At 42.6% G+C, this 26,710-nt stretch overlaps 1 protein-coding gene across 6 annotated transcripts in view; it reads right to left on the reverse strand.

The window, feature by feature from the left end:
• abi1a (abl-interactor 1a) overlaps positions 1 to 26,710 on the reverse strand; it is a 132,441-nt gene that overhangs the window by 73,829 nt on the left and 31,902 nt on the right. For all 6 annotated transcript variants that reach the window (XM_072575999.1, XM_072575997.1, XM_072575995.1 and 3 more), the window contains exon 2: positions 16,253 to 16,420. In XM_072575999.1, coding sequence (XP_072432100.1) covers positions 16,253 to 16,420 — 168 coding nt within the window. The remainder of the gene's footprint in view (positions 1 to 16,252; positions 16,421 to 26,710) is intronic.

Consider the following 26,710-nt stretch of genomic DNA (forward strand, 5'->3'; position numbering starts at 1 on the left):
AAACTCTAGCCTTGAAAATCGGGTTTTGGTAGAATGAAGTTTGAACACCCGATTTAAGCTCCAATACTACATTGTGTACATTAATTTCAGTCACTTTGATCAATGCCATGGCTGAAATATTTCTACATGTGCACAGAACAAAGAACCTTGGAACGTCAAACCCAACAGTGTCAACACTACCTTCCATCTCCGAACATTGCTTAAAAAAAACAAAGCACTACAACAAAACATTTCACTTTTCCATTCATTTTTGAATTGTCAAATTCTCTTTACACCTAGTCTCGCCAATGCTATTTAACTTGGACAATTGAAATGGATGAAGATCATGTGCAACATAATGTCATCCTGCTTCTTTCTCCCCCCCCCCCCCCCAGTACTGTTTTACCTCCATCTTTATTCAGTATTCAGAGCTCTGGAGGGACAGAACAATCACCGATGCGTTCAGTCTTCTCTTTTACAGGGAGCAGCATCCAGATAAGGCAACATTCATATTGATTGGGTGACTGTTACAATCAAATGAGTATCAATGGCAGAGACCAAGCCCTTTACTGTTTACACAGTGAATGTTCTTAACCCTGTTAACTGGATTCACACAATGGATACTTTTTCCCCCTGGTCAGTTGCCCTTGCATACTGAATGCTTCCAATATTGTTAAATGGCTCTACACAATGACTGTTTTGCCACCTTATAAACTCATTACCCTTGCCTGCAGCACCCCATTGTTAACTCTAACTTCTTCTGATTTGAGTCATGCTCAGCTGAACCTCGTGTGTCACGAAACTCAGAACTTAACTCTTTCCCTGCCTGCTTATACCCTTCATACATTCTCAAGTGTATATGACTTTCCACCTCAACAAAAATGCTCTTATAAACAAATATCTTCAACTGTTTTCCCTGTAGCTCAGCTTCAATAACAGGACTGCTGCATTATTTTACACCAGTATCAGCAAGGTCCCCATTTGCACTTGGTCTTAACACTAGTCTTTATTCCAGTGGTAATCAGGTCTGCAAGGGCATTGTGAACTTCAGTTTATACATCAACACATGCATCCAAACTTTACAATGATTGCACAATGTTATAGGTTACGCCCACATAACATATTGGTAGGCAACTAGACAGTTTCACAACATTCGTGTAACTGCACATTTACCAACTCAAATGGGATTAAGTAAAATGTACAGATTTACGGGTAGGACAAGCAGTGCTCTCAAAAGATTTGAACCACTCAACAATGCTTAATACAGAACCTTCCACAGTATTTAACATGCCAACCTGCTCAGATCTACATTGTACTGGCAATGGAACTTTCAAAAGCTGACTTTGGGGTGCGGGGGGGGGGAAAGAGAGATGTTTGCAGGTAAAGGGACAGCTGGAAAATGGGAAGCCTTCAGAAATGAGAACAAGTGTCCAGAGAGAGTATATTCTTGTGAGGGTGAAAAGGAAAAGCTGGTAGGTATAGGGAATGCTCGATTACTAAAGAAATTGATGGCTTGGTTAAGAAAAAGGAAGTATATGTCAGGTATACACAGGATAGATTGAGTGAATCCTTAGAATATAAAGGCAATAGAAGTATACTTAAGAGAAATCAGGAAGGGCAAGGGGACAGGAGATAGCTTTAGCAAATAGAATTAAGGTGAATCCAAAGGGTTTTTACAAATACATTCAGGGCAAAAGAGTAACTAGGGAGACAATAAAGCCCCTCAAAGATCAGCAAGACAGCCAGTGTGTGCAGCCGAAGGAAATGGGTGGAAATACTAAACAAGTATTTTGCATCAGTATTTACTGTGGAAAAGGATATGGAAGATATAGAAAGTAAGGAAATAGATGGTGACATCTTTAAAAGTGTCCATACTACAAAGGAGGAAGTGCTGGATGTCTTGAAATGCATAAAAGTGGATAAATCGCCAGGACCTGATCAGGTGTACCCAAGAACGCCATGGGAAGCTAGAGAAGCGATTGCTGGGCCTTTTGCTGAGATATTTGTATCATCAATGGTCACAGGTGAGGTGCTGGAAGACTGGAGGTTAGCAAACATGGTGCCATTGTTTAAGGGTGGTAAGGATAAGACAGGGAACTAAAGACCAGCGAGCCTGACCTCGGTGGGGGGGCAAGTTGTTGGAAGGAACCCTAAGGGACAGGATGTACATGTATTGGGAAAGGACTGATTTGGGATAGTCAACATGGCTTTGTGCGTGCAAAATCACGTCTCACAAACTTGATTGAGTGTATTGAGGAAGTTAAAAAAAAAAAGGATTGATGAGAGCAGAGCAGTAGATGTGATCTATACGGACTTCAGTAAGACATTCGACAAAGTTCCCCATGGGAGGCTAGTTAGCAAGGTTAGATCTCATGAAATACAGGAGAGAACTCTCCGCCATTTGGATACAGAACTGGCTGAACAGGTAGAAGACAGAGGGTGGTGGTGGAGGGTTGTTTTTCAGACTGATGGCCTGTGGCCAGTGGAGTGCCACAAGGATCAGTACTGGGTCCTCTACATTTCATCATTTATACAAATGAATTGTACGTGAGCATAAGAGGTACAGTTAGTAAGTTTGCAGATGACTCCAAAATTGGAGGTGGAGGTGTAGTAGACAGCGAAGAGGGTTACCTCAGATTACAACGGGATCTTGATCAGATGGACCAATGGGGTGACAAGTGTCAGATGGAGTCTAACTTGGATAAAGGTGAGGTGCTGCATTTTGGGAAAGCAAATCTTAGCAGGACTTATACACTGAATGGTAAGGTCCTAGGGAGTGTTGCTGAACAAAGAGACCTTGGAGTGCAGGTTCATAGCTCCTTGAAAGTAACGTCACAGGTAGATAGGAAAGTGAAGGCGGCATTTGGTATGCTTTCCTTTATTGGTCAGAGTATTGAGTACAGGAGTTGGGAGGTCATGTTGCGGCTGTACAGGACATTGGTTAGGCCACTGTTGGAATATTGCATGCAATTCTGGTCTCCTTCCTATCGGAAAGATATTGTTAAATTTGAAAGGGTTTAGAAAAGATTTGCAAGGATGTTGCCAGGGTTGGAGGATTTGAGCTACAGGGAGAGGTTGAATCGGCTGGGGTATTTTTCCCTGGAGCGTCGGAGGCTGAGGGGTGACCTTATAGAGGTTTATAAAATCATGAGGGGCACTGATTGTCTATTTATCTTATGTCCTTTCCCTGGGGTGGGGGAGTCTAGAACTGGAGGGCATAGTCATAGAGTCATAGAGATGTACAACATGGAAACAGACCCTTCGGTCCAATCCGTCCATGCCGACCAGATATCCCAACCCAATCTAGTCCCACCTGCCAGCACCCGGCCCAGATCCCTCCAAACCCTTCCTATTCATACACCCATCCAAATGCCTCTTAAATATTGCAATTGTACCAGCCTCCACCACATCCTCTGGCAGCTCATTCTATACACGTACCACCCTCTGCGTGAAAAAGTTGCCCCTTAGGTCTCTTATATCTTTCCCATCTCACCCTAAACCTACGCCCTCTAGTTCTGGACTCCCTGACCCCAGGGAAAAGACTACCTATTTATCCTACCCATGCCCCTCAATCTTGTAAACCTCCATAAGGTCACCCCTCAGCCTCCGACACTCCGGAGAAAACAGCCCCAGCCTACTCAGCCTCTCCTTGTAGCTCAGATCCTCCAACCCTGGCAACATCCTTGTAAATCTTTTCTGAACCCTTTCAAGTTTAACAATATCTATCCGATAGGAAGGAGACAAGAATTGCACGCAATATTCCAACAGTGGCCTAACCAATGTCCTGTACAGCCGCAGCATGACCTCCCAACTCCTGTACTCAATACTCTGACCAATAAAGGAAAGCATACCAAACACCTTCTCCACGATCCGGTTCAGGGTGAGAGGGAAGAGATATGAAAAGGACCCAAGGGACAATTTTTTCACTCACAGGGTGATAGGTGTATGCCAGAGGAAGTTGTGGAGGCTAATAGGATTTAAATATTGCAAAGGCATTTGAATGGGTGTATGAATAGGAAGGGTTTGGAGGGATGTGGGCCAGGTGCCAGCAGGTTGGACTAGATTGGGTTGGATATCTGGTCAGCATGGATGAGTTGGACCAAAGGGTCTGTTTCTGTGCTGTACATCTGACACCAACTTACAATACAGTGGCAGTGTAAGTGGCCAGTGTACATGAGTCAGGTTCACTGATCATCATTCACCCTCTGGGTCAACAATAGTTGCAATTCTCAGATTAAATGATACCCTCATGGTTGATTAGATTGGTATCCTTTCATTTGTCAGCTGCAGCACAAGCCAATTAGGAAAGGCAAAATTCACAAAAACTTCCACACATCAAATTATCCCTTGGTGGTGGCATAGGGTGGCCTCTACAAAAACAGTTATGCAAGTCAATTCTATGCACTACAATCTCCTCCCCCAGGTTTATTGGCAATGCACCCATCACTGAGAAGCTCTGGTATAATTTAACCACCAATGTTTAGATTTGTTAATAGCATTTGAGACTGCCTGGCAATAATCATAAGAAAACTCAATGTTCAGCAAATACTATATCATGAAAAACTTGGAAGCAAAATTAAAACTACAGTGTCCTGGAAGTAGCCTGCTTCACTGAACTGAACACCATTACATACAAGATTTAAAGGCACTACAATGATAAAATGTCACAAGTAAACCGAACTGCTCTCCTGCTCCCTTCAGACTGGTTTCAAAATAAACAACCTGCATTTTGCTGCAGGGATAAAATAGCTAAACCCAATTAATTCAACATTTAAAAATCCATATTGAACTAAAAATATCGCAATGATATTCCAAATCCGTTCTAAACACAGCACTAAAAATGTGATCTTTGCAGTGTTGAACTTGGACAACCACCTTGGGATGTTCAAAACAGCAGGCAAGTACGAGCTTATCAATAACTCTTCATTCTGAAATGAAGTCATAAAAATCTTGGAGACATCTAAAGTTTTCTCTTGAAAGCTGACAAATGTAATGCACTTTCAACATCTTGCTGGATTAAATAACCCATGGATTTGGAACCAACTCATACCATCACATCCAAATGATCTAGTGACGATTATACCAGAATGCAAGAACCAACAACACAAATTAAAAACATTTTCTGACTACTAAAATTCACATCAGGTATGGCATTTCTGTTGTTTGCCATTTCACTGTAGACAAGACATATACTAAATTTAAAATAGGCACTAAATTTGAAAATTACACTTGAGCGATACAAAGATTTACTGCTTAAGATGTGCTTATCCTAGGTTACCATAGATTAAAAAGCCTCAACAACTCACAAATTACAGTTGCGCACCATAAAAAAAAACAATTAAATGGCATAATATTTTTGGTCATCAGATTTTTGCTTGCCTGCTCATGGAGAGAAGCAGTTCGTCAGTATTTCCTGGACTACAGTTCAAGTCTTTTCCTGGGAAAGTACAAGATCATGGGATCAGAAAGCAAGCATACAGTAAGTGATTTATACATGGAGGAGCAGCAAAGGAGAACTTTTATTAATCACAATCTAATTTGCAAAAAAGCAAAAATGTATGCTCTCCTTATAAATCTAGTAATTTACTGCAAAAAATTAACTTCCTGAATTTTGTAAATGATCTTACTAAACTCAACCCACTGCGAGCAGCATCATTCAACATTTTAAACAGTATTAAAATACCAAAGGTTTCCCAAATCTACTTTTTAGTTCAACATTTCCCAGATCATTAGATTACTTATTTGCTTGACATTATATCAAGTTTCAAGTGAGAAAGGTAACCAAACAAGTTACTCCTTATCAACAGTCAAATCACTGCTGAAAACTACATGCAATGACAGGATCAGATTCAGTCAATCCACCATCAACTCCCTGGAGGAGACAAGAAGAATGGCCACTTAGACAAGGTACCAGAGCACTGCTATGGAAATCATTCCCCAGTAAGAGTCACAACAACAGGACAGTAATTCAATAAATTCATAGTACATCAGTGAAATCTTCTATTTGACTGAAAGTTAAAAGGTTTCAACAACTAATCATCTATTACATAAAAGGCAGGGCAAACATTAAATCTATACTGGGTCATGCATCAACCTGAAGCTCTGAAGTCACGGAGACTTCGGGTCTTACAATATCACCTACCACTCACAAAGTCCACTACACAGCCTAGAATGGTCTTAAGAAAAATAAGTCGTCACGCCCAATGGTAATGCACACAGGTCCTCCAGAAAATAAAATTGAGTGCACTGTTTTCCAGCTGACCATTCTTCACCTTATTGTTGGTACTTCAAACTTCTTACTTAGCAGCATACACTTCAAACAAAATCTGTATCATACTAAAGCCACACCTCTAGTTAGTCCACTCTCAAAAGGTAACGTCACACAATTAATCATACTGACACTCCAATATTAGAGCACCCAGGTCTAGGAGCTCTCATTAGTCCCTTCTCAGTGCTACTCGCTGGATAGGGTTGCAAACACTTTTTCAAAAAAACCAAGTCAAGGATATTCAGAATGGATTTAGAGGACAATGATTTAACTTTACATTTGACAAATAAAGTAAATAAATAAAGGGATGTGTTAGATAACTTAAATTTTCTTTCTGAACATATGTGAGATGTGAGCATCACTGCAAGGTCCACATTTATTGCCCATCATTAATTGTCCTTCAGAAGGCAGAGTTGAAGTACATTCTCAATTCAGAGTCACACTACATGGAAACTGACCCTTCGGCCAACTCATCCATGCCAACCAACTTTCCCAAACTAAACTTGTCCCACTTGCCTATGTTTGGCCCATATCCCTCTAAACCATTCCTATTCATGTGCCTTTCCAACTTTTATTATAATAAAACTGTACCTGCATCTACCACTTCCTCGGACAGTTTATTCCACATACAAACCACCCAGTTTGGAAACAAAACTGCTCCTTGAGTCCCCTTTCAATCTTTGTCCTCTCACCTTAAAACCTGTGCCCTCGAGTTCTGAACTCCCTTACCCAAGGGAAAAAAGCTTGGCTATTCATCTTATCTACGCCCCTCATGATTTTTTTTAAACATTTGAGGTCACCTCTCACCCTCTTATTATCCATTGAGGAACGTTCCTGCCTCTCCCAGAACTCAAACCTCCCAGTCCTGATAACATGCTTATAAATGGTTTTGTGAACCCTGTCCAATTTAATAATATACTTTCAATAAGCAGGGTGACTAGAACTGCATGCAGCACCCCAAGACTGGCCTCATCAACATTCTGTATGACCTCAACATAAAATGTGAACTCCTATTCTCAATGCTCTGAGCCAAGGCAGCATGCAGGCTAAACACCTTCTAAAGCACCTGGTCTATGTGTAATGCAACTTTGAAAGACCTATGTACCCAAATCCCCAAGTCTCTGTTCAACAATGTGACCCACAGCCCTACCGTTAACAGTACAGGACCAGTCCTTGTCAGTTTTAAATGATGGACTGGTCAGATGGTGTGTCTGTGTACTCCACATTTATCCGCTGTGGTTGCAGGGTCCCAAGGCGAAATATGAGGCACACTTCCTCCAGGCATTGGGTGCTATCAGTTTGGCAATGGAGGCAGCCCAGAGGGCCTGCATGCCCTTGGAGTGGGAGGGGGATTGTTCAGCCATGGGGCGGTAGGGTTGGTGGTCACATGTGTCCCAGAGATGTTCTGAGGTGATCTGCAAGAAGGCATCCTGTTTCCCTGACGTACAGGAGATCACAATGGGTGCAATGGATGCAGTGGATAACATTGGTAGAGGTACAGCTAAAATTTCTGACTAATGCGGAAGGATCCCTTGGGCCTTGTACGGAGGTGGTGAGGGGAGTGGGGTGGGGACACAGGTTTTGTACTTCCTGCAGTGGCAGGGAAACTGCCAGGGAGTGGGGTGTGGGCCTGATGAGGGAGTCGCGGAGGGAATGGTCTCTCCAGAATGCTGATAGGGGCGGGGAGGGAAGTATCTTCGGTGATGGGGTCCATTGGGAGGTGGTGGAAGTGATGCAATGTATGCAAAGGTTGGTGGGGTGTAAGGTGAGGACGGAGGGGGGAGGAATCTGTCCTTGTGTTGGGAAGGGCAGTGACACTTGAAGTGGAAGAGATGCGCTGGAGGACATAGTCAAACACATAGGAAGGGAAGTTGTGATTTTGGAAGGCAGCGGCCATCTGGGACTCTGAGGTGGAATTAATCATCCTGGCAACAGATGTGGCAAAGGCAGAGGAATTGGGAGTAAGGCACGGCATTTTTACAGGAGGTCAGGTAGGAGGACATGTAGTTTCAGCAGCTGAGAGAGAGTCGGTGGGGTTGTCGTGGATGTCTGTGGTTAGTTGGTCGCCGGACACTATGATGGAGAGGTCCAGGAAAGGGAGGGAGATCCACCACTTCCTCTGGCAGCTCACTCCATATACACTCACCATCCTCTGTGGGAAAATGTTGCCCTAAAGTACTGAACTCCCGCAACACAAGGAATTGACCGTGCCTATTTGCCCTCTCCATGCCCCTCAACCTTTTTGTAAAATATTCTTATTGAAAAATGTTTCTTTACAAAATTATAAAATTGCAAAAATATGAAAGTGACATTATAACAAAAATATTAGACCAATACTATACTACTCTACCAAACAGAACTCAAATACACTTATTACTCAATCAATAATCATAAAATAAACATGCCCCACTCAGTGTAAAAAGACCTCAGCACTCAACCTTCGAGAGGCCCTCAACTTCATAAACCTCAAGGTGTTCACCCCTCAGCCTCCGACGCTCCAGGGAAAATAGCCCCATCTGATTCAGCCTCTCCCAACAGCTCAAATCCTCCAACCCCAGCAACATTCTTGGACACCTTTCTTGAATCCTCAAGTTCCACAACATCCTTCCTATAGCAAGAGACCAGAATTGCATCAATATCCCACAAGTGGTCTAACCAATGTGTTGTATAGCCACAATGACCCCAACTCCTATACTCAATGGTCTGACCAATAAAGGCAAGAGCACCTCTGGGACACCCGGACCAACCAACCCAACCACCCCGTGGCTCAACACTTCAACTCCCCCTCCCACTCCACCAAGGACATGCAGGTCCTTGGACTCCTCCATCGCAGACCATAGCAAATCGACGGTTGGAGGAAGAGCGCCTCATCTTCCGCCTAGGAACCCTCCAACGACAAGGGATGAACTCAGATTTCTCCAGTTTCCTCATTTCCCCTCCCCCCACCTTGTCTCAGTCAAATCCCTCAGACTCAGCACCACCTTCCGAACCTGCAATCTTCTTCATGCCCCCACCCCCACTCCGGCCTATCACCCTCACCTTGACCTCCTTCCACCTATCGCATTTCCAACACCCCTCCCCCAAGTCCCTCCTTTTATCTTAGCCTGCTGGACACACTTTCCTCATTCCTGAAGAAGGGCTTATGCCCGAAACGTCGATTCTCCTGTTCCTTGGATGCTGCCTGACCTGCTGTGCTTTTCCAGCAACACATTTTCAGCTCTGATCTCCAGCATCTGCAGTCCTCACTTTCTCCTCGAAGCATACCAAATGCCTTCTTCACTATCCTATCTATCTGCAACTCTACTTTCATGGAGCTATGAACCTGCACTCCAAAGGTCTCTTTATTCAGCAACACCCCCCAGGATCTAAGTATAAGTTCTGCCTGATATGGGTTTCCAAAATGCAGCATCTTGCATTTATCCAAGTTGAAACTCCACCTGTCACTACATTGCCCATTAGGATTTTGATCAAAATCCCATTCTACCTGAAGGTTGCCTTCTTCACTGTCCATTATACATTCAATTTTGATGTGTCGTCTACAAAAATTTACTAATTGTATCTGGTCACATCAAAATCATTTACAATAAACGACAAAAAGCTGTGGATCCAGCACCGATCCTTGTGGCACACCACTGGTCAAAGGCGTCCAGTCTGAAAAGCAATCCTCCACCACCACCAGCCTTTGTCTTCTACCTTAGAGACAGTTCTGTATCCAAATTCTCCCTGTATTTCATGAGATCTAACCTTCTATCATGAGGAACCTAGTCAAGCACCTTACGGAAGTCCATATACATCATGGCTATCACTCTACCCTCAAATCCTCTTCATTACTTCAAAAAAGTAATTCAAATGGCCGAAGTAATTCAAATGCATTACTTCAAATGCCTGAAACGTCAATTCTCCTGCTCCTTCGATGTTGCCTGACCTGCTGCGCTTTTCCAGCAACATATTTTCAGCTCACTACTTCAAAAAACTCAATCAAGATCATGAGACGTGATTTCCCATGCACAAAGCCCCTAATCAGTCCTTGCCTATCCAAATACATGTAAATCCTGTTCCTCAGGATTCCCTCCAACAACTTACCCACGACCAACATCAGGCTCACCGGTCTGTAGATCTCTCGTACTGCCTTACCACCTTAAGTACTAGCTTCACATTAGCTGATCTCACCTGTGACTATCAATCATACAAATATCTCAACATGGGGCACAGCAATCACTTCCCGAGCTTCCCACAGAGTTCTAGGGTACACATGATCTGGTCCTAGAAATTGCTCCACTTTTATTTTTAAGACATTCAGCATCCCCTCTTCTGTAATAGAGATGTTACCATATCCTTTTCCACAATAAACACTGATGCAAAATACTCGTTTACTATCTCCTCCCCTCTCCTGCAGTTCCATATATAAGCAGCCTTGCTCATCTTTGAGGATTTCTATTCTCTTCCTATTTACCCTTTTGTCCTTAAATGTAATTATGAAATCCCTTTGGACTCTCACTAACGCTATTTGCCAAAGGTATCTCATGTCCCCTTTTTGCCTTCCCGATTTCCCTCTTAAAATATACTCCTACTGCCTTTAGATTCTAAGGATTCACTTGATCCCTCCTGTCCATACCTGACATATGCTTCCTTCTGTTTCTTAACCAAACCTCAATATCTCCAGTCACCAGCATTCCATACACCCACCAGCCTTGCTTTCCACTCCAACAGTCATACTATCTCTGGCTCTCGTTAGCTCATCCCCTTACCTGCAAACATCTACACCAAAATCTTGCCCAATATCAAAATTAGACTTCCTCTAACTTACAATTTCAACTTTTAGATCTGGTCTACCCTTTTCCATTACTATTTTAAATCTAAGAGAATTATGGTCCCTGACCCCAAAGTGCTCCCCCACTTGCCCTGCCTTATTTCCCAAGAGTAGGTCAAGTTTTGCATCTTCACTAGTATGAAGGTGCAACCTTCTCTATATTCACATACTGAAATAAAAAAAAATGTTCTTGTACAACCCTAACAAATTCCTCTCCATCTAAACCCTTAACACTATAGCAGTCGCTGTCTACTTTTGCAAAGTTAAAATCCTCTACTATTATCACCCTGTTATTCTTACAGGTAACTGAGATCTTCTTACAATTTTTTTTCTCAACTTCCTGCTGACTATTGGGGTCATCTATTACACAATCCCAATAAGATGATCATCCTTTTCTTATTTCAGTTCCATCCACAAATTCCCTGGATGTATTTCCAAGAATAGCTTAAGTACAGCCATAATGTTTTCCCTGATCAAAAAAAGGGCCACTTCCCATCATCTCTTCCCCCTCTTTCTTTAGAATTTGTATCCTGGAACTTTAAAGGTCCCAGCCCTGCCCATCCCTGAACCATGTCGCTATAATTGCTACGATATCCCAGGCCCACATTCATAACCATGTCCTGATTTTATCTGCCTTCCCTGTTCGTCCGCTTGCATGGCAATAAATGCAGGTCAAGTGATCATTCTTATTTCGCTCTGTGCTTTGTTCCTGTCTGTTTGACCCGCTACTTTTCCCAACTGTACCAGTCTCAGATAGATCTCTTTCCTCACTATTTCCCTGGATCCCACCCCCTACCTTGCTAGTTTAAATCCTCCCAATTTAGATCCAGCAAATCTGCCTGCCAGTATATTAATCCCCGTCCAACTTGGGTGCAATCCGTCATTTTTATGCAAGTCACTTCTACCCCAGAAGAGATTCCAATGATCCAAAAATGTGAATTTTTCTCCCCATCACCAGCTCCACAGCCATTCATTCATCTGCGCTATCCTCCCATTCCTACCCTCACTAGCTCATAGCACTAGGGGTAATCCAGATATTATGACCCTAGAATACCTCTTTAAAATTCCTGCCTAACTTAATATATTCTCCCTTCAGAATCTTGTCCATTTCCCTTCCCATGTCATTACAGTGGAACCACGATTATCCTGTATTAGATTTCCGACTTTCCGATTACACGGCAAGATTGCATGGTCCCAGTGCTTGGCTAAACTGTGTTATCCAGCATTTCATTATCTGACAATATACTCCCAGCCCGTGTCATTTGGATAAATTGAGGGTCCTCTGTAGTTCTAACGGGCTGGTCTTTCTCCACTTTGAGAATATTCTGCACACTCTCAAAAGATATTCTTGATCCTAGCACCAGACAGACAACCAAAGTTCCAAAACAACGTAACAGCTTATGAAACACAGTCATTACTGCTCCTGGAATTCAAGGAACTCACCTCCAACACCTCAAAAAGGAGCAGCTCGGAGAGCCACAAATTTTTCATATCCTCCATCTTGGATTTACCCACAATCCTCTTATAGCAAACCAGAAGAATTTCTTTTAAAATTACTAACCAAAACAAATCTCAGTTCCATATGAACCAAGACAGATTGGCTGGTGTGAAATTTATTATAGTTTGTTCAATTCAAACTCCGAAAGTTGCCATGGTGGTATATGGATTTGTGCCTCCAAGAACATCAGCCCAAGCCTGTGGATCTCCATTCAGTAACAATCACACAATACTAGCATTTATTCATAACACCCAAGCACCCTGATGCGAAAACTGCAACACTACAGTTTCTGCATACATCTTTTTCCATACATCTAAGAGGAATATTACAGTTCAATCACCTGATACAGGATACAAGACTGGTTTACTCAGGAAGCAAACATTGCACAAAAAAATTAAATCAAGATGTCAGAGATGTGCAAACAGATAAATAATAAGGCAAGTTCTATTAGTTGAATCAAGATCACAGGAAAACAAGCTTAATCTGTACAGATTAGGACAGATAGCTCCACCTAAAAAAAAAGTACAGAGCTTCAGGCTCTGTGACAGGCCCTAAAATCTGTTACCTTGCAATATTCATAGAATACAGAACAAACCAGCACAGAGCAGGCCCTTTGGCCCTCAGAAGTTGTGCAGACCTATGAACGAATCGAAGACCATCCCCCTATACTATCCCATCATCCAGGTGTTTATCCAAGGATTGTTTAAATTTCTAATTAACTAATTTGAATGAACTACATTGGTAGGCAGGGCATTCTGTGCCCTTACCACAGAGTAAAGAACCTGCCTCTGACATCTGTCTTTAAATCTCTCATCCGTCAATTTATAGGTATGCCTGCTCGTACAAGCTGACGTTATTGTCCTGGGGGAAAAAAAAGACTTGCACTGTCTACCCTACCTAATCCTCTGATCATCTTGTATGTCTCTATCAAATCCCCTCTTAGCCGCCTTCTCTCCAAATGAGAACAGGTCAGAGTCTCTCAGCCTTTCCTCATGAGACTGTCCCTCCAGAACAGGCAACATCCTCGTAAATCTCCCCTGCACCTTTTCCTTTGCTTCCACATCCTTCCTGTAATGGGGCAACCAGAACTGTATACAATATTCCAAGTGTGGCCACACTAGCATTTCGTATAGTTGCAGCATGACATTACGGCTCTGGAACTCAATCCCTCTTCCAATTAGATGCGCCTTGTTCTGTACAATGCATGAACTCACCTCCATTTTTAATAACCAGCTTAAGAGGACCAAATATATTCACTATTCCAGCAGTTTGTTGCTTTAAAACAACAGTCTACAAAAATGTTAACAGCTAGTCTCAATCTTTGTACATTCCCCTCTATTTTTGACCTATTAACACATCTGAATGCCCCTCTTCCCGAACATCATTCAAGAGACAGAAACACACACCGAGAGGGGTGTAAAGCTGTGGAGGGAGGTGGGGCAGAGTCAGAGAGGAAGGAGGGGGACAAGTTAGGGAAGGGTGGAAAGGGGAGGAACACAGGCAGACAGAAGAGGGGCAAGCAGGAGAGCTTGCTCTCCGTAGAGATGACCTATTTTCTGCTATTAGCATTTACAAATAACTCCCATGCCTGTCTCTTCTACCACTCCCCTTTGCCTTTTGGTCTGGACACATTCTTCAAAACTGCTCCTCGGCCCTTCCATCTTCTCTCCATTTTACAGCATGAATCTTTGAAACTGAAAGACACTGTTCATGTTCAACTCAATACTGACCAACTCTCTACCTCTCCACAGATACTGCCAGGTCTGCCAACTTTCTCCAGCACTTGCCATTATGTCACTTGTACATGGTGCACTGCAGTGCACTGACCAAGTACAAATTGCTTAAAAATCTTTGCCTTACAACACAACGCAGATCATGGAGGTCCAGGTTTTAAACTCCTTCTAAAGGAAGGGAAGCATGACAAAATTAAGTTTATTTACAGAATACAAGGCACATTTGTTTTGAAAACAAAGAATTAATCCACGTATAAGGTATGCCAACAGTTTCTAAAATTGCCAGAGTATTCTTGCAGAAAGTAGCATACTGGAGTTTTTTTCTCAATGTATTCATTACCCATCCAAACCATTTACATGTAGCAATTTTTTTGCATAACTCAGCGTCTTACAAGGCCAATTCAGATGGCATTCCAAGTAGTATGAACCAGCCTGACACTTAAGACACAGCCATTAAAGGCTACACAATGCCTTTACTGAAGGGAAATGAGTAAAATGAGCTCCGACTTGGCTTTTGTTTTATTCAACTATCTGATCTTCCTAATTTTCTTGTTAATTCTATTTCATAATTTGTTATAACATAGAATGAAGGATACTTGCTTAATTCCAAGTCATTAGACCACAATATCCATGAATTACATTAGCAAGGAGATTCAACGAGGTTATAGAATGGTAACATGAATTATGACAGATCAGGAATTAAACATTATAGCCACAAAAGGATTCAGGATTTTCAAAATGAGGATAATCCAGTTATTCTAGACATCAATCTACATTATCCTAGCTCTTCACAGTTTATCAATATACTCTAACAGGACCTCAAGAAATAGCAAAGCTCCATGAAAGTTCACCAGCTTTAAGTTCTAAAAGGCAGCCTTCAACTTTACAGCACTAACTAACAAGAACAGTCTGACAGGACATGGTTTGTTGCCTGCCAAGCAGATAACTTGATCACTTAAAGTAAAAAAAAGTCAGCAATCAAGAAACAGAGACCTACACAAACAAGTTCTCCTCACACTGAAACAGGTCGATTTTTTAAGCCTGCAGTCAGTACTACTTTCCCTCGTGAATTTTTGCTTTCACAACACATTGATACTTACTGATTTTACTTGTGCCAGTTATCCACCACCTCATCTATGTGACCATTCTTCACATGCAAGTGTACATTTGTGTGACAATCTTGTTAATTTTGAGGGGCATACTGCAGAGCCATATTCTATTACCACTGGAACTGAAACCACATACATTTTCAACAGGAGTGATTAAATATTAAATGATAAACACTGGAATTTTCCATGTCCAATTCAAAAAATAAAGAAGGCCCCAGTGTCAGACAGTACTACTGGATGTTGAAATTCAGGGAAAAGCAAAATTTTATGATTTAAACATTAAGTTGTGCAAATGAATTATAAGTTACCCTAACAATCTGTGGAGGAAAACAAAGTATGAGGTGTTACAAATTTAACTAGTCTGTTTCCAACTACTATCAGAAAGAAATCAAAAAGCCTCACTATCTGCATCAAGAGTTTAAGGGTTAAATTAATATTTTCATGTATCCAAAGTAATGCAGCATATGAATGATAAAGAAATTCCAAGAGTAAAGATCTACCATTAAAAATAAATCACGTTAAATTAAATCATCGTATAAAACCACTGATATAAAATTGTTAAAATACCCTTAAGCATTAGTAATTACTAGACTGCTGAAACTACAGCACCCCAACTGATTAGAATTAATTCCAAAGCAAAAAATTGTTTTCTCAACTCCAAAAAAGGAGACAATTACTAGCCGTTCTGGTTAGATGCACTATTAAATATGATACGGAGTAAGTATGATGAATCGTTGCAGGAAACTATTGCCCAAGGGTCAAAGTAAAACATAATACTTCAAGAAACATAAGCACCCATTACTTTTCAAAAGGTTTGTACAATTTTATTCCTTTCTCATGGACAAATTTAGTTACCTGAGAAATATGGTTAATGGAAGATTCCATTCTTCGGAGTTGAGAGGCTTGAATATCCAGCAACTGGAGCACATTGTTTGCCAAAGCATTTATCTGGTAAGCAACACTCGCAAGGGACTGGGTGGTATATGCTTTTGTCTCTTCAAGGGCCTTTCTCTTGTCTTGAGCCTAGAACAAAAACAATATTTGGAATTGAATTTCTATAGCATTTCACAAAATATCACATTTCAATGTTTTTACTTTAGGAACTTAAGTATAGCAATGTCAAACTAACACTTTTGCAACTCATTGACAAGTTACTGATGAAAATGGTGTTGGAACTAGCCATCTGAAGAGATCGGTCATTATAAATAAGTAAAAATGTTAAGTCTTCAAATGGATTAAGCTCTGCCTTACAAGGCCAATGCTGAGAACACATTAGCCTCTGGCAGCAAGACAGCTCCTATCCATACCAGCGTAGGGAAGGTAAACCAGCATTAAACCACCATTCCAATGGCCCATGCTGAAAGGGCAGACATCTTTGCATGACAAAAGAATGAATCTGCAAAACAGCAGTAAAGGTACCAATTGTATCAATGCAATAAGGCAGGCAAGAAACTTTATATATATATTTACACAAGTCCAATATAATTAAAGCTTACACTTCTAAAAATAAAATTCACTTTTCACAAATCAAGATGGAGCTAGCCATGGACAGCTGAGTCTCAAAGTTGTTACGCTAAAGGGGATTCAGACAAAAAAAAAGGGTTACAAATAGCTTTCCCAACTGCGAGTGCTGTAACGAGGTAAATTCTAGTGGTTTATTTAATCAATTAGTGTCTCCATTGATTATGTCCAGCAAGTCTGGCATTTTTCTTTTTAAGAAAACATTTACAATTTTATTTTCATCCATTTTGACTGTTTGCAGACTTACTAGGATATGACAGGAACCTAAGTCAAAAGGTCTGAATTATAGACTAGCCAGTCTTACATCGGTGGTGGGCAAATTATTGGAGAGGTTTCTGAAAGACAGGATTTATGATTATTTGGAAAATAATGGCTTTATTAGAGATTATTAGCAATGCTTTGGATGGGCAGGTCATGCCTCACAAGTCTTATGAATAATTTGAGGAAGTGACACAACACTGAGAAAGGCAGAGTAGTGGGTGTGGTGGACATGGATTTCAGCAAAGCATTTCATAAAGTTCCCCCATGGTAGGCTCACTTAACCATTAGAGAGGCATGTGATGTAGGGAAATTTGGTTGTCTGGGTACACAATTGCCTGGCCCATACACGACAGAGGGCGGTAGTTGATGGAAAGTGTTCAGCCTGGAGTTTAGTAATCCATGGTACTCCACAAGGATGTGTTCTGGGAGCTCTACTCTTTGTGGCAACTCCTTGTTGTCAAAAGCTGTCCCTCTCTCCTCACTTCTGGAATGTAGCTCTTTTGTCCATATTTGAACCAAAGCTTTAATGAGGTCAGGAGCTGAATGGCTGCAGCAGAACTCAAACCCAAACATAAGCAAACAATGTGACCCTGATCCTGCCCAATACCACCTCAAATTTCGAGCAAATTTGATTGTTAAACTTGGATTTCACTTTGAGAAAGCCATGACGACTCTTAAATTGACCCCTTATTCCATCGAACTACAAATTCTATCCCGCATAACAGTCTCAAGAAACTTCCCTATCACTGAAATTAAACTGATTTGTTTGTAATTGCTGAGTTTGTTCAATAAAAAAGGTTTAATCTTGGCAATTTTAGTCTTCTGACACCTCAAAAGACTGGCCAGTGACCCCACACTCCAAACTTCTTGGATGTATCTCATTCAATCGCAGTGTTTTGTCAATTTTAAGTATCAACAGTCTAGCTAACACCGATCAGCCATGATTCATTGTGATGAAAGTGAGGACTATAGATGCTGGAGATTAGAGTAGAGAGACTGTGATACTTGAAAAGCACAGCAGGTCAGGCAGCCTCCAAAGAGCCGCAAAATTGATGTTTAGGGCAAAAGCCCTTCATCAGGAAGGAGGCTGGGTGCCTCAGGGTGGGACTAGGGGGAAGGTGGCTAGGTGCACCATAGGTGGATGGAGGTGAGGGGTAAAAAAAAGGTGATAGGTCAATGAGGAGGGTGGAATGGATAGATGGCAAGGAAGATGAACAGGTGGGATAGGGAAGGGAACGAGGCGATGCTGAGTTGGAACTGGGATAAATGTGGTGGTGTCGGAGGGAGGGAGAGAAAAAAAAGAAAGGAGCGGGGGCGGGGGAGAAAAAATAAAAAAGAGAAAAGAAAAAAGAAAAAGAAAAAAGAAAAAAAAAGAGACCTTTTACCACCCCCCCCCCCCCACAACCTTATCCCAGTCACCTTCATCCTAGCCCCAACCCCCCCTCCCCATTTAATCTCTACACCCCCAAGACTCCCAGCCTCATTCCTGATGGAGGGCTTTGGCCCAAAACATCAATTTTCCTGCTCCTCAGATGCTGCCTGACCAAGTGCGCTTTTCCAGCACCACACTCTTGACTCATGATTCATTGTGTCCGATCTGCAATGGTATTCTGCAATAGCAAAACTTTTCGCCTTTAAACAACCAAACCTCAAACAGATCATTGTTCAAAGCAAACTGGCCAGCTTCCAGGACAACACCATACAGCATCTACCATGACAAGGTTGTAAGACATGTCAGAACGTCAACACTGCTACCACCCTTACGCATGGGGACAACTTCCACCATGTATGTGGCAGGTACTCATGCGACTCAGCCAATGTCCCAGCTCAGCAAGCAAACCTGAGCAAGCAAATCTTCTCAAAACTCGCTCAGGCAATAGTCTACCTCCGACGCTGCAAGCAAGTATGCCCCGAGGCATAGTACATTGGCGAGATCAAGCAGAGGCGACAGCAACAGATGAGTGGACTCCGCACAAAAACAGAAGTGTTCCCTCCCAGTTAGAGAACACTTTAGTCCAGGACATTCTACCTCAGAACTTCAGGTGACCATCCTCCAAGGCAGACTTCGAGACAAGCAACAATGAAAAAAAAAGAGGCCAAGCAGAGGCTGATCGCTAGGTTCGGTACCCATGGGGATGGCCTCAACTGGGACCTTGGGTTCATGTCACACTACAGGTGACCCCATCACACTACACAGATTCCTACAGACCCATACAATTACACAGACCCTCTCATTCATTCACATGTGCACAGCCTCCCACACTTTTATCCCTTTACACTTGCACAGATACACACAGACACTCAACCTCACCTCTGCATTGACTTCCCCTGTTCTCAGTTGTCCCCCTATTTGCTGTGCGTGAAGTTGGATTCCTGAGACTTTCCATTATCCTGGAAACTTTTGAGCCCTCTCCCAATAAATTTTTGCATAATTTCCCATGCAACTGATTCAAGCCACATCATAATGCAGACAAACAAGTTGATTTAAAAATTAAGTACATGTTACTTTGCCATGTAAAAAGTCAGGAAAAATAAAAAGATCTCTCATGACTAGATGCAAGTTGAGGAATTTGTTAGGCAAGTGAATTCAGTGCTGCGAGCAAGGTGCCGTTCTGGTCTTTTGAAGAAAAGCAGTGGCCCCAGAAGGAGCTGGTGCCAAGCAACAGGACATAAGCACAGAAACCCAAAGCCATTAAGTGAGCAGACCGACACAAGATTAATAAGTATTTCCCTCGAAACAATGACCTAGTTTATAAATTCATTGTAAGGAGATATAATTATGGATTACATTTATGATTTAATTCATTGAACTATAGATATAACTAAAAAGAAGGATAATTTAATACTAAGCTTAGCAGCAAGTAAAAATGGTTGGCTGATGTGTGTTGCAACTGTACTACATGGGAGCTAGTAGACACCAGCACATCTTGCATCAACTACAAAATATGCTGGCTGTATGCATGCATTATTTTATTTTAGAATTAACAAACTGGAATCAGAGTTTCAACAGGGACACAGTCTTACTACCTGGTATCCAGAGTTGAACTCAACATTTCAGCTGACAGGTAAAAACAGTGACTTGCAATATATATAAAAAAAGGTATTGTTGGAAAATCTCAGCAGGTCTGGCAACATCTGTGGAAAGAAACGAACAGAATGTTGTTTCGGGCCCAGTGACACTTAGTCCAGTTCTGAAGAGGGTTTCGTTGCAGATTTCCAGCATCTGCTTTCCTTTTGGTGTTTGAGATGTCAATATAATGTAAAATAAGAAGAAGGAATTGAGGAATTTATCTGCTTACACTACCAATTTCAAGGAATCACGTACTGTCAACCTCTTAAACGACATTGCCAGTTTTCTTACAAAGTAAATCACGAACATTATCCACATTAAATTGCATCTGTTATTATCAGCCTTCTCAATTCATCAGTTAATGTCTCTTTGGCAGAAAGTAAAAGTTAAGTCTTCTCCAAATTTCACTCCACTGTATTCCCAAGACCAGGACCCAACATAAACCACAGATTAACTTTAAATGCTTGCCCTGCCTCGCTATCAGATTCATTCATGAAATTCTTTGCATTGAATGCATTATATTAAAAAAATTCTCAGCACAATTAATGAGAGATGTCAACAATCAAACTCCAGGAAAATGCATCAGTATGTCAAGGGTTTAGGAATGGAAAAAGGACTTCAATGCTGGAGTGCACAAAGCAAGAAAGACCAATTAAAATAAAAATGTATTATTTCAGTAATGTAATAGGGAATTTCTTCCATGCCAAGTGATCTTCCTTGCAGGAAGTAGTCAATGAGCATTTTAGCAAAGTAATCAATTCAAACTGGTCTTGGTAATTAAAATTTGCTTGCATTATGGTTTCATGCAAAGGCAGTGATTGAACACGTGGCACACTGATTAAGATGGAAAGTCTGGCAGGCTGTGCACAACCCAACAAGGCAAGAAGCTGGTGTTATAGGGATAAAATGGATCTAATCACACACTTTGTACATGAATCCAACTATTGAGTTGAATCTGGGAGAATCTGCCCTCTCGTCAATACTAGTAAAGAAGCGTAAAGTCAACATGACAGATTGTGGACTCATGGTCATTTAACTGGAAGGTAATCATCTCTCAGGGAGGAGTGCTGGTTAGCTCATTTGGCTAGACGGCTGGATTGCAATATACAGCGGGCACTGGTCAACTGCTTTCTTCAACGACTGCAGTCCATTTGATCTAGGTATATCCACAGGAGTTTCAGAATTCTGAGCTAGTGATAGTAAACTTTAAACAGAAAAAAGGTTATAGTGACAAGTCAGAATGGTGTGTAGCTTAGACGAAAACTGATGGTGGCAGTGCATCTTGTGGATGGCAGGCATTGCTGCCATTGTGCAGTGTGGGAAGCAGGAATACCTTGTGTTGCTTGGATAAACAAAGCTGTTTTGTCCTGGAGTGGTGTCAAATTTTGAATGTTACCAAAATTACACTAAATCTAGAGGAGTACAAAATATTTCATCACATTCCTGACCTGCACCTTGAAGATGGTGAAAAGGTTTGAGGAGACAAAGGAGAGTCATTTCCCACATAATTCCTAGCTTCCAACCTGCTTTTGTTGTCACACAGTTATTTACAAAGCTGGGCCAGTTTAATTTCTGGTATATGACAACCCCCACGATGTTGTTGATACCAAGGGATTCAATGACAGTGGCACCAGAGAGTAACAAAGGCCAACGGTTAGATATTTTTTAAGAGAAAGGACGATTGTTGCCACACAAAATGCCAGACGTTACTTGCCACCTATCAGCCTAAGCAGAGGTATTGTTCATACCCAGTTGCAATCAAGCACAGGCTACTTGAGCACGAGAAAGGACATTTCAGGAGGTATCTTTGAGGAGAAAGGGAGGACTGCAGATGCTGGAGATCAGAGCTGGCAACTCCTGAAGGAGAGCTTATGGCAAGATATTGAAGAAGCAGCTGACCCTAAGTAACTACCAAAGATCGAAGGCTCTTGTGGTACAAGATGCTGTATGTAGTGCCAGGAGACTCAGGTACAAGTCCCACCTGCTCTAGACGCGTGTCACAACGTCTCTGAACAGGCTGATTAGAACATATCTACCCAGCGGAAATTCAGCAGCCTCCAATGGCTGTCCTATCACTCGGTTCCCATTGGCTCCAGTTTTTCCTCGAGTTCTGGGATATTATCGGTCAAATAATGCCTTGATGTCAAGGGCAATCACTTTCATCTCACCTTTGCAGCTTATTTTTTTTTAAAGCCATGCCCAAGCGTGAATATCACTATGTTAGCAGCTGCATGGCCCTGGGAGAACCCAAAATGACTGCCATTGTACAGGTTATGGCTGAGCCAGTGGTGCTTCATACCTTCTAATTCCATGCTGATAGGCACTGAATGGCTCAATGTCATGCATTTTGTGTGGACAGGACATACTGGGCAACTGTGGGCAGGTAGATATACTGCTGCACTGTAACAGCATGTCTAGGGATGACACTAGCAATAGAGCAGATGTCTACTGTTGCCAGAATGTTATCAGGGTCCATAGTTTGGCAGTGTCCTGCAGCTTCAGCTTTTTTGAATATCATGTCCAGTGAAGCAAATTCACTCAAGAATCACATTTGAAATATTGGGGGCCTCAGCAGGAGGTACAGATTACATGTTTATGCTGAAAAGCCCCTTTGCGTTCAAGGATGTGCAGGCTATTGAATTGAACTACATGTCATTCTGCCATAAAATGTATTTCATTAACAGAATTCACTGTAATGCAACTGACAAACTGGGAACACTTTCTGAAGCACAACATTTTATTACATGTTGGCTGTAACGCGATTAAATCACCAACTCCGAAAGCACATTTTTTCTATGACATGGGAATCCACAAGAACACAATCATGAATGTTGTCCTTTGTCACGTGTACTCAAATGACTACTATTAAAAGTTTACAGTCACAACATTACAGCACAATCTTGGGTGTAAATGTAGAGGTACTTAAGATAAAAAAAAGGAAAGTTCAGCAACAAAAAAAATTCCAGAATTACAGATCACAGTGCTGCCTTAGCTATGGTTAATGGGGGTGGGGGTGCAGACTCAATGGGTCAATTGGCCTCTTCCCACATTGTAGGGATTCCAAACATTGATGAACTGGGTTGTCCTACCAATAAGGGTGGGCATATCAATTCAATATCCTCCTTCACCATTCTCACTGCCATTCACAACTGGACTGTGCCAGGGCTGCAGGGATTAAACCTAATCTATTGGTTGTCTTACCGATTAGTTGTGTATCGGTTACTCAGCAGCCAAGTAGTCCAGAGTCAGAGCTTTACTCGGTTGACACTTGATTTTTAGGTATGCATGGGCACTGCTCCTGACATGACTTCTGCACACTTCACTGCATTATTAAAATTGTCTTATCCTGCATGGAGATCAATTTATAAATGGTTTTTTAACTTGCCGCAAAGCGAAAAACATTCAAGAGTGGTTATCAGCTTTGATCATAAGCATCAATGTGCTGCTCCTCCTCACTGGTAGCTTTCCCTATCAGTTTAATGGAAAATCCAGTTTACCAATGCAGGCAAAATGCTGCTGGAGGTTACCAAAGATGGTTTATTTTATCTTGCTTTCAGGAATTACTTGAATTTTAGATCAAATTTTGTTGATACAACTGAAGCTGGTTAAGATCTTCAGAATTACAGACTTTTCTTTTTAAAAATGGGCTTTGCGAAAATCACATGAATGATGATAACAGATTGCCCTGTGTCGACCCCTGGCTGGGCTATATTTGAACAGTTTCCTGAAGGGCTCATGCCCGAAACGTCGATTCTCCTGCTCCTTGGATGCTGCCTAACCTGCTGCGCTTTTCCAGCAAGACATGTTCAGCTATATTTGAATAGTGACTTGCTGGGAGAGGCACATTTTTTATCTGGTTCAGTTCAAGCAAAGCCAAGTTGGAGTAAAGCAGAGTAAAGCTTGCAGCCAAGTTGACCTCTCCCAGTTCAAAAAAATGAAAACTCTGTACATCACGTTCAGAATGAAACTGATCTGCTCTTTCATAAGAATATTTCAATACTGTATTTCCTGGATAGGTTGTTTACAACTGGATACTGGATTAGTGGTGCTGGAAGAGCACAGCAGTTCAGGCAGCATCCAACGAGCAGCGAAATCGACGTTTTGGGCAAAAGCCCTTCATAAGTGTTGGATAACTAAGTCTTGCAGATGTGAGAATTGCAAGAAGGGGAGGCTAAATTCTTCATGCTGCACTTTCAAATCGTACTAAAATACTTTGCATGTGAACCTCACACTTCTTCATACAGATGTATCATAAACTAGTTTTAAAAAACAGGTCAGTCTCAAAACCAAATATCATCTGTTCAGAAAGCAGAGGGCATTCAAATGAATAAACAAGCAACTGAAAAGATCAATAGGAAAAACATTCAAAATAGCTCTGCATTGTGTGGAGATTTATGACAAATATTGAGAAAGAAATTCACAAGTGAAGTAACAAGACATACAATGGGGCCCCACGAGGGACCTGGACAGGATAAATAGACATGGAGTAGTGGTGCTGGAAGAGCACAGCAGTTCAGGCAGCATCCACCTGACCAAGTAGTCACGGAGGGAACGGTCTTTGCGGAAGGTGGAAAGGGGTGGGGAGGGAAATATATCCCTGGTGGTGGGGTCTTTTTGGAGGTGGCGGAAATGTCGGTGGATGATTTGGTTGATGCGAAGGTTTGTAGGGTGGAAGGTGAGCACCAGGGGCGTTCTGTCCTTGTTACGGTTGGAGGGGTGGGGTCTGAGGGCGGAGGTGCGGGATATGGACGAGATGCGTTGGAGGGCATCTTTAACCACATGGGAAGGGAAATTGCGGTCTCTAAAGAAGGAGGCCATCTGGTGTGTCCTATGGTGGAACTGGTCCTCCTGGGAGCAGATACGGCGGAGGCGGAGAAATTGGGAATACGGGATGGCATTTTTGCAAGAGATAGGGTGGGAAGAGGTGTACGCCAAGTAGCTGTGGGAGTCGGTGGGTTTGTAAAAAAATGTCAGTGTCAAGTCGGTCGTCACTAATGGAGATGGAGAGGTCCAGGAAGGGGAGCGAGGTGTCAGAGATGGCCCAGGTAAATTTAAGGTCAGGGTGGAATGTGTTGGTGAAGTTGATGAATTGCTCAACCTCCTCGCGGGAGCACAAGGTGGCGCCAAGGCTGTCATCAATGTAGCAGAGGAAGAGGTGGGGAGTGGTGCCAGTGTAATTACGGAAGATCAACTGTTCTACATAGCCAACAAAGAGACATGCATAGCTGGGGCCCATACGTGTGCCCATGGCTACGCCTTTGGTCTGGAGGAAGTGGGAGGATTCAAAGGAGAAATTGTTAAGGGTGAGGACCAGTTTGGCCAAACGAATGAGAGTGTCAGTGGAAGGGTACTGTTGGGGACGTCTGGAGAGGAAAAAAGGGAGGGCTTGGAGGCCCTGGTCATGGTGAATGGAGGTGTAGAGGGATTAGATATCCATAGTGAAGATAAGGCATTGGGGGCCGGGGAAACGGAAGTCTTGGAGGAGGTGGAGGGCGTGGGTGGTGTCTCGAACGTATGTGGGGAGTTCCTGGACTAGGGGGGGATAGGACAGTGTCAAGGTAGGTAGAGAGGAGTTCAGTGATGCAGGAGCATGCTGAGACAATGGGTCGGCCAAGGTGGTCAGGCTTGTGGATCTTGGGAAGGAGGTAGAACCGGGCAGTGCGGGGTTCCCGGACTATGAGGTTGCAATCTGTGGGTGGGAGATCTCCTGAGGTGATGAGGTTCTGTATGGTCTGGGAGATGATGGTTTGGTGATGGGGGGGGGGGGGTGGGGTAATGGTCGAGGGAGCAGTAGGAAGAGGTGTCCTCGAGTTGGCGTTTGGCTTCAGCCGTGTAGAGGTCAGTGCGCCAGACTACCTCTGCGCCCCCTTTATCCGCTGGCTTGATGGTGAGGTTGGGATTGGAGCAGAGGGATTGGAGGGCTGCGCGTTGTGAGGGGGAAGAGGTTGGAGTGGGGGAGGGGGGACGACAGGTTGAGGCGGTTAATGTCCCGGCAGCAGTTGGAAATGAAGAGGTCGAGGGCAGGTAATAGGCCAGCGCGGGGTGTCCAGGTGGATGCAGTGTGTTGGAGGTGGGCGAAGGGGTCCTCGGAAGGTGGGCGGGAGTCCCGATTGTGAAAGTAAGCTCGGAGGCGGAGGCAATGGAAGAATTGTTCCATGTCACGTCGTGTATTAAATTCATTGATGCGTGGACGGAGGGGGATGAAGGTGAGTCCTTAAATAGACAGAGTCTCTTCCCTGGGGCAGGGGAGTCCAGAACTAGAGGGCATAGGTTTAGGGTGAAAGGGGGAAGGATATAAAAAGAGACCTAAGGGGCACCTTCTTCACGCACAGGGTGGTATGTGTATGGAATGAGCTGCCAAAGTGGTGAGAGCTGGTACAATTGCAACATTTAAGAGGCATTTGGATGGTTATGTGAATACTAAGGGTTTGGAGGGATATGGACCAGGTGCGAGCAGGTAA

This window comes from Chiloscyllium punctatum, chromosome 8, assembly GCF_047496795.1.
Source record: "Chiloscyllium punctatum isolate Juve2018m chromosome 8, sChiPun1.3, whole genome shotgun sequence".
NCBI lineage: Eukaryota > Metazoa > Chordata > Chondrichthyes > Orectolobiformes > Hemiscylliidae > Chiloscyllium > Chiloscyllium punctatum.